This window comes from Microtus ochrogaster, assembly GCF_000317375.1.
Source record: "Microtus ochrogaster isolate Prairie Vole_2 chromosome 14 unlocalized genomic scaffold, MicOch1.0 chr14_random_1, whole genome shotgun sequence".
Lineage (NCBI taxonomy): Eukaryota > Metazoa > Chordata > Mammalia > Rodentia > Cricetidae > Microtus > Microtus ochrogaster.
In genome coordinates, this window is record NW_004949096.1 from 28,220,228 (window position 1) to 28,227,943 (window position 7,716).

General features: G+C 44.6%; 1 protein-coding gene across 1 annotated transcript in view; it reads left to right on the top strand.

The window, feature by feature from the left end:
- Positions 1-1,099: 1,099 nt before the first annotated feature.
- The window catches only part of Rtf1 (RTF1 homolog, Paf1/RNA polymerase II complex component), a 61,386-nt gene continuing 54,769 nt past the window's right edge, over positions 1,100-7,716 (top strand). Inside the window, exon 1 of the mRNA XM_005364281.1 lies at positions 1,100-1,303. Within this exon, the coding sequence (XP_005364338.1) occupies positions 1,100-1,303 (204 nt within the window). The remainder of the gene's footprint in view (positions 1,304-7,716) is intronic.

The window sequence follows — 7,716 nt, forward strand, 5'->3', positions numbered from 1 at the left end:
TCAGGACCTTTGGAAGAGCAGGCAATGCTCTTAACCTCTGAGCCATCTCTCCAGCCCCCTAAGATTTCTTTATTATGTATAGTTTTCTGCCTGCACACCAGAAGAAGCACCAGATCTCATTACAAACGGTTGTGAGCCACCATGTGGTTGCTGGAAATTGAACTCAGGATCTCTGGAAGATGCTCTGAGCCATCTCGCAAGCCCCTCCCCTCCCCGCGGGTTTTTTTTTTTGGGGGGGGGAGGTGCTGATCTTTTGTCAGATGATTTCAAATTCAATACAGACATAAAACATTTCCCCTCCCCTCCAAACCTCTCTTACATTTTGATAAAGGGCTAGTTTGCCTTCACCTTCCTAAAACAAAACCTGCAACTCCTGCCCCTTCTGAACACCAATCTCAAATTCTAGGGAACTGAATTCCTAGCAAATAATCCAGAATCTATCTTCTTTTCTATTTTCGGTCTCTTCCGGTGTCGAAGGCATCGTCGTCTCTTACCAAGATACAACCATGAGAGTTTGAAACTCTTTAATATACCTCATTAGGTACTGCTTTCGTTCCGGGCCACGTTCTCAGCTCATCATCCCATATCCCCGACACCTGCCGCTCTCCCACAATGAATTTGAGTTCCCTAAACTAATATTATTATCGCTGGACTTTTTTTCCACGATGCTATCCCTTGGAAGTCTTCCCTACTCTTTGGGTCGCTGTTCCGCTGTCACTAATACGTCCCAGGCAGGCAGGCAGGCAGGCAGGCAGGCTCCGGTTCCTCCACCCGCGCCCTCAGCAAGTTCCATGGGAACTGTCGTCCACTCTGGTGGCTTCTGAAATCGCCTTCCAAGGCTGGAAACGCATGAGATTCTTCAGGGTGGACCCTGGTCCGGTCCGGCGTCTCAAACTAGCTTCTAGCAGAGAATCCCTGGGAAACCCGCAGCTCCAACACCGGGCCCGCCGAAAGAGACCGGGTAACTCCCGCCCGGAACCAGCAGGAGCGTAGCCCCGCCCCTCGCGCTGCGTCGGGGGTGGGGCGGGGCGGGGCGCCAGGCATTGGCGAACGGCGTGCGCCTGGCGGGGGGCGGGGCCAGGGGCGGAGCGGAGCGCGCATGCGCGGTCGCCTTTGTGTGGGTCGAGCGACGGCGGCGGCGGCGGTGGCGGCAGTGGCGGTCCCACTGGCAGGCGGGCAAGAGGGTAGTCCCGGCGGCGTCCGGCGTGGGAGCCGGGGGACCACCATGGTAAAGAAGCGGAAAGGCCGTGTCGTAATCGACTCGGATACTGAGGACAGCGGCAGCGACGAGAACCTGGATCAGGTGAGGGCAGGCCGCGGAGGCGCGGGCCGGCGGAGCGGGAGGGCTGAGTCCTGGCCACGGGAGCTGTGAGCCGCCCGGCCCGAGCGTCCGACTCGCCCGGTGTCCGACCCGCTGCAGCAGCATCTTCCTGTCTCCCCGCTGAGTCTTAGGCCCTAATAGCCAGGGCCAGGCCTGGAGACTGTGCCCCGAGGACTTGGCGCCTCGGGCCGGGAGGCGGGGCAGGGATCGGGGCTGATGGGCCTCGGGGTTTGGGGTACTGAAGGGGGCCGCTGTCTGCTTGGGCCGGTTCGGGGCGTCATGACTGTAGGCCGAGAGATCCGGGCCGGGCGAGATAGGAAGTATCGTCCGCCAGCCCCAATGGCTGGGAGATTTTGGAGGAGGTGCAAGAGTGAGCATGGGCTGTGGGAGGGAAAAATAGCCTTGAAGGTGTGGACTCTGGAAGGAAGATGAAGTTTTTCAGATCGGACATGTGGACATAGGAGGGACATCCATAAATGTCCCGAAGAGCTTCCGCAGTGTTTGGGGAGGAAGACCTAAGCTGTGGTCTCTTTGGAGACTAGGGTTATTTACCGTCGAAATGGGTTCCCGTTGGGATGTCAGACAAAAAACTCCTATCCAGGGAGGAGGAAAGAGGACAGATAACTGAAAGTTGTGAACTGTGTGTGTGGGGTCATAGAGGGACTGTGGCACAGGCTCTTAGCCTTTTTTTATGCAGCCGGCATTCTTTTTCACTTGAAGATCGGGGAGCAAGTATTGAAAGTAACTTGTGGCCTTCGTGTCTCGGAGTAGCCTGCATATTTTGTGGCCTTAGTGTCTTGGAGTAGCCTGCATTGCTTGTGTAGTCTAGAAAACGCTACAGGGAGGAAGCTGTTCTTGTTGCGGTACTCTGATGGTATCAGGAGGTACAAAGATGGTTTCCTCCATGTTTCATGAGTGACATAGAGGAAGAGTATGCAAGATACAATAGCTTTATAAATGGAGTAGATTACTAAATTCGGAATCTGAAATTCTGAGTCCTAATTGCTTTCTAGCCATGTGCCTTTGGTCTCCACTGTAGAGGCATATTCCATCAGCCTTGTGTATTGAATTGGACAGTTACATGATCAAATGTTTATAATAATGTTGGTATAAGCTACAAAGTTTTTGTATAAAAATCTTCTTGGGAGTTTTCATTAATAGACCAGAGGTCTCAGAATTAATTTTGGCTTGAAAAGGGAGGACTTTTAAGAGGGAAAGACTGATGAGGCTTTAATCTGAAGAAAGCCCCTCCTACACACACACACAAGTTTTGTTTTTTTTTTTTTTTTGATACAGCATCTCAGACTATAGCCTAGTCTGTTATTGAACTAAACTAGTTCTACCTTGACTCTTGAGTGCAGGGTTATCAGGCATGGATCACTACACCCAGTCCAAAAAAAAAAAAAATGGTGGTAGGGAGGTGGAAAAGTAATGGGGCCAGTAAAAGGACTATCCAAGGACAGGAAACCCTGTTTAGAGATAGGAACTGAGTGAATAAATTGAAGGCATTTTCATTGAAAGACTCCTGAATATCTACCAAAAATGTTTTGCTGTCTATAAAAAGTTTTATTGATAAATTTTTAGACTGGTAGGAAGATTAGAATCTATATCATACCTCTGCCCCTCTATTTTGTGGAGTGTAGATGTAATCATTTACATTATATCTGGAATAAATGAAATACCTTGACTAAGTGCTAACTTTATTTACACGGTCACATTTTCAAATCATGGTGAAGTTGAACATGTTTTTCCCACTTTACATATGAAGAAAATGAGATTAAAGGAGCTAAGTAATTCTCTAGTAAGTAGTAGAAATGGAATCTAACCCAGACATTTGCAAGTTTCTACTACATCAGGTTAGTATGTATTAATTTTTAGTTTTTCATATTGCAAAATGAGAATAATGTTGCCTTTAAAAATTGTTTTTTTTTAAATAAATATTTATTTATTATGTATACAATATTCTGTCTGTGTGTATGACTGCAGGCCAGAAGAGGACACCAGACCTCATTACAGATGGTTGTGAGCCACCATGTGGTTGCTGGGAATTGAACTCAGGACCTTTGGAAGAGCAGGCAATGCTCCTAACCTCTGAGCCATCTCTCCAGCCCCTAAAAATTGTTTTGATTTGTTTAAAAATATATGTGATATATATCACATATATATGATATATATATGTAGATATAGAGAGATATAAAATATGCATTGATGTTTTCCCTGCCTGTGTGTCAGTGTGAGGGTACCAGATTCCCTGGAACTGGGGTTACAAACAGTTAGGAGCTGCCATGCGGTGCTTGGAATTGAACCTGGGTCCCCTGGAAGAACAGTCAGTGCTCTTAACTGCTGAGCCAGCTCTCCAGCCCCTAAACATGTTTTTTTTTTTTTTTTTAACATGTATGAGTGTTTTTCCTTCATGTGTATCTGGACCATGTGTGTACCTGTTGCTCATGGAGACCAGAGGAGGGTATTGGACTGCTTGGAGCTGGAGTTACAGACAGTTGTGAGCTGTCATGTGGGTGCTGGAACCAAACCCAGGTCTTCTGCAAAAGTAGCACGTTCTTCTAACAGCGGAGCCATCGCTCTAGATCTTGGTTTGTTTTTGAGATAGGTCTTGTTATGTAGTCTGTGCTGGCTTTGTACTTGGGGTTCTCCTGCCTCAGCCTTCAGAGTTTTGGGATTACGAGCATGAGCCCCCACCATACCCAGCTTCGTGTCCAGCTAGGGAATAATGTTTCATGACCAGTTTCCATGTTGTTAAAACTCATGTTTTTAAGATACTCTAAATAGAGAAAGTTATCAAACCAATTAGGGAGACTGTTTAGGGTGCTTGGTAAAGCCTTCCTACAGCATCTGTTCCAAAGAGGAATGAATTAAACTGCCAAATATTCTGACCTTAATGATTTTTAATGAGTGATTGATTGGGCGAAGTGCATCTATTGGTGGTAGAGATATTTTACCTGATCCACAAAGAGCATTTCCAGGGGCTGGAGAGATAGATGGCTCAGTTGGTTAAAGCGCATACTGTTCTTGCAGAGAACCTGGGTTCAGTTGGTGGCTCACAACCATTTTTAACTCTAGTTCTAGGGGATCACATCCCCTCTTCTGACCTCCACAGGCACCAAGTTTGTGGATGATACATAAGCAAACATATAGGCAAAACACTCAAACACACAAAGTAAAAATAAACATATCTTTAATAAAAAAGTATTTCCAAAGTAATAAATGAAGGAGGTTGCAACTTTTGATGTAATTCTAAATATCTATTTGAAAAAAGAATGTGAAGTTTGTATATGATTCCACAAATGTTTTAACAGCAATTCTACCTTCCCTTCAGCTACTTGTTGGCATGTTTGCAATCAGATGGGAACTGGATCAAAAGTCCCTTTCCTTGTGCATCCTAACAGGAGCACCAGTGCCTTCTCTTTGTTTTTATTGTTGTTTGTTTTTGTCTGTTTAGCACTGTGCCTAACCCTCAAAGGAATCCAAGAGAAAGATATGTCTTCCGGGTGGCCTTATCAAAGTCGTTTAGAAGAAATTTATAGTCCACCTGATTTTAGGATCTTGAGTCTGTAGAACATAGGCAGTGTATCCCAGGTCTTTCCTGACTAATGCTGAGTTTTCATAGGAGGCTTCACATTGGGCTTGGCTAGTTCATGGTCCTGTGGAAAGAACAAATCATGACAGTTCTGCCAATGTCTAATAGGAGACTGGTGCACGGTTAGTGGGAGGCTGTTCCTGAGTTTTCAGGTGGGAATCTAACCCATTATGTCAGCATTGCTGTAGCGTCTCCAAATGAACACTTCCTGAAGGGACAGTCGGTAAGCTGCTTGTGCTTTCCTTGGTGGTTAGAAGAAGGACCGCCTGTGTTGTTTATTTAAAATGTAGATTGACTTTTTTTTTTTTTTTTTTTGGTTTTTTGAGACAGGGTTTCTCTGTGGCTTTGGAGCCTGTCCTGGCACTAGCTCTGTAGACCAGGCTGGTCTCGAACTCACAGAGATCCGCCTGCCTCTGCTTCCCGAGTGCTGGGATTAAAGGCGTGCGCCACCATCGCCCAGCTAGATTGACTTTAAAAACCAACACTATGTATGATGCATATGAACCAGTTTAAAAGGCACAAATGATAATGTAAAATAAACAAAAAAATAGGTTGGGGGTTTGAGGGGCATAGTTTCTACCTCCGGTGTACTAAATCAGACTGAAAGTCTTGGATTCTATATTTGTAACAAGTACAGGCTAGGCAATTATGATTCATGTTCATGATTGAGATCACTACTTGGTATGTAAGTTCATCTTTCTTAGTAAGACATTGTAACTAGTTGGGGAGAGAAATAACTACTTGTTTCCTATAGTGTATCCAAGTTAAGGGCATACATGCAACCCGAAGAACTTGACAAGAGATGTTTAACATGGCAAAGCGGCTAGAGCATTTAAATCTCTAATAGGATTAATTGGTGGGGTGGTTTTTGTGTTTTTGTTGCTGCTGCTGTCATTGAATCCAGGATATCATTTGTACTAAATTGCTTTGCTTCTGAACTGTATACCCAGCCACTAGAGGCGCTTTATTTGTTTAACTTTGAAAAAATTTGATATATATAGATATTTTTCCCTGCATGTATGTTTGTGTACCACATTCATGCCTGGTGACTGCAGAGAACTGAAGAGGGTGTTGGGTCCCCTGGAACTGGAGTTCCACATGGTGATGAGCTGCCATGTGGGTGCTGGAAATGGAACCAGGTCCTCTTAACTATTGAGCCATCTCTCCAGCCCTTGAGATTTTTTCTTTCTTGAGTCAGTGATTCTTTCTTCTTAGGAAGGTATTTGTATATGTGTGTGTGTGTGTGTGTGTGTGTGTGTGTGTGTGTGTGTATGCACTCGTGCTCATAAAAGTAACACTGGAGATTAAACCCAAGACATCATACATGCTGGACATAGCTGTGCCACTGGGCTATACTTCCAAGCCTTGGAGAATTTTCGTTACTATCATGTAACCTGATAGTGACCCTGGTTTTTATTTGGCTGCGCTATTCCTTTTTCATTTTTAAACTGCAGGATACTTGTCATTGATGCTTTACTCAGCCCTAACCTACCATGGAAGTGCACAGCTGTAACCCCAGCACTCAGGAACCTGAAGCAGGAGGAGCAACAGTTCAAGGCCAGACAGAACTACATAATAAGACTTCCTTTTTCCTTCCCTCCCTCCCTTTCTTTTTGTTTCTTGCTGCTTTGCTGATCTCAAAACTTGTTCAGGTATATTCATACTAAGATGTTTTATAGTTTTCTTTCTTTTCTTTCTTTTTTCTCTTTTTTTTAATATTTATTTATTAATTATGTATACTATATTCTGTCTGTGTGTATGTCTGCAGGCCAGAAGAGGGCACCAGACAGATGGCACTATTACAGATGGTTGTGAGCCACCATGTGGTTGCTGGGAATTGAACTCAGGACCTTTGGAAGAGCAGGCAGTGTTCTTAACCACTGAGCCATCTCTCCAGCCCCCTCTTCTTTTTTTAGAGAGAAAGTGTTTCACTTATATCTAAGCTGTCCTGAAACCTATGATAGTTTGCCTGCCTCAACTTTTCAAATGCCAGGATTACAATGTGACCCACCATTCCTGGTTTTCCTCCCTCCCCCCTTCCCTCCTACCCTCCCTCCCTCCCTTCCGTGTTTTGAGAACAAGTTTCTTTGGCTGTCCTGGAACTCACTCCTTAGACCAGACTGGCCTCAAACTCATAGAGATCCTCCTGCCTCTGCATTCCAAGTGCTGGGATTAAAGGTGTGCACCACCACCCTCTGACCACATCACTTTTAAGTGGCAGCAGTGAAATTTGTCTTTGAAGATGGCACAGACCTATAATCCCAGCCACTCTACTTAGGCCTATTTGCACTGAAGAGTATGATGAAGGGTAAACTGACTGAACAACTTGATAAACCATCTCAAAAGATAAGAAGAGAGCTAGGGATATGATTTAATGTTAGAGTGCTCACCTAACATGCAGGAGGCTTGAGATTCCAACTCCCATATTGAAAAAAAATTGATAGTGTTTATCTTAGATGGGCCTTCTAGAGATTTCCTAGGACCTCTCTTTACTGTTTTGTATAAAACACTGATATAAAGTATCCTCATGCAAAATTTCTCATAAACTCAGGAAATATAAATGTTATACTTTTAGCTGACAGCATTTCATGTTAGTCTGCTGTAGATTTTGAAGGCTATAATGAATTTATGAGCAGCAGTGTTCTTGTCAAGTGCTACGTTTGTACAGTGGTGTTACATGTAGCTTGCTGAAACTTATTTACTAGTTTCACTTGGCTTTTATTTGGAAATGATTAGAAGATTGAAGGCTCTTGGCGGCTTTGATTCATTTTGTGTGTGTATGTGTGTGTGTGTGTGTGTG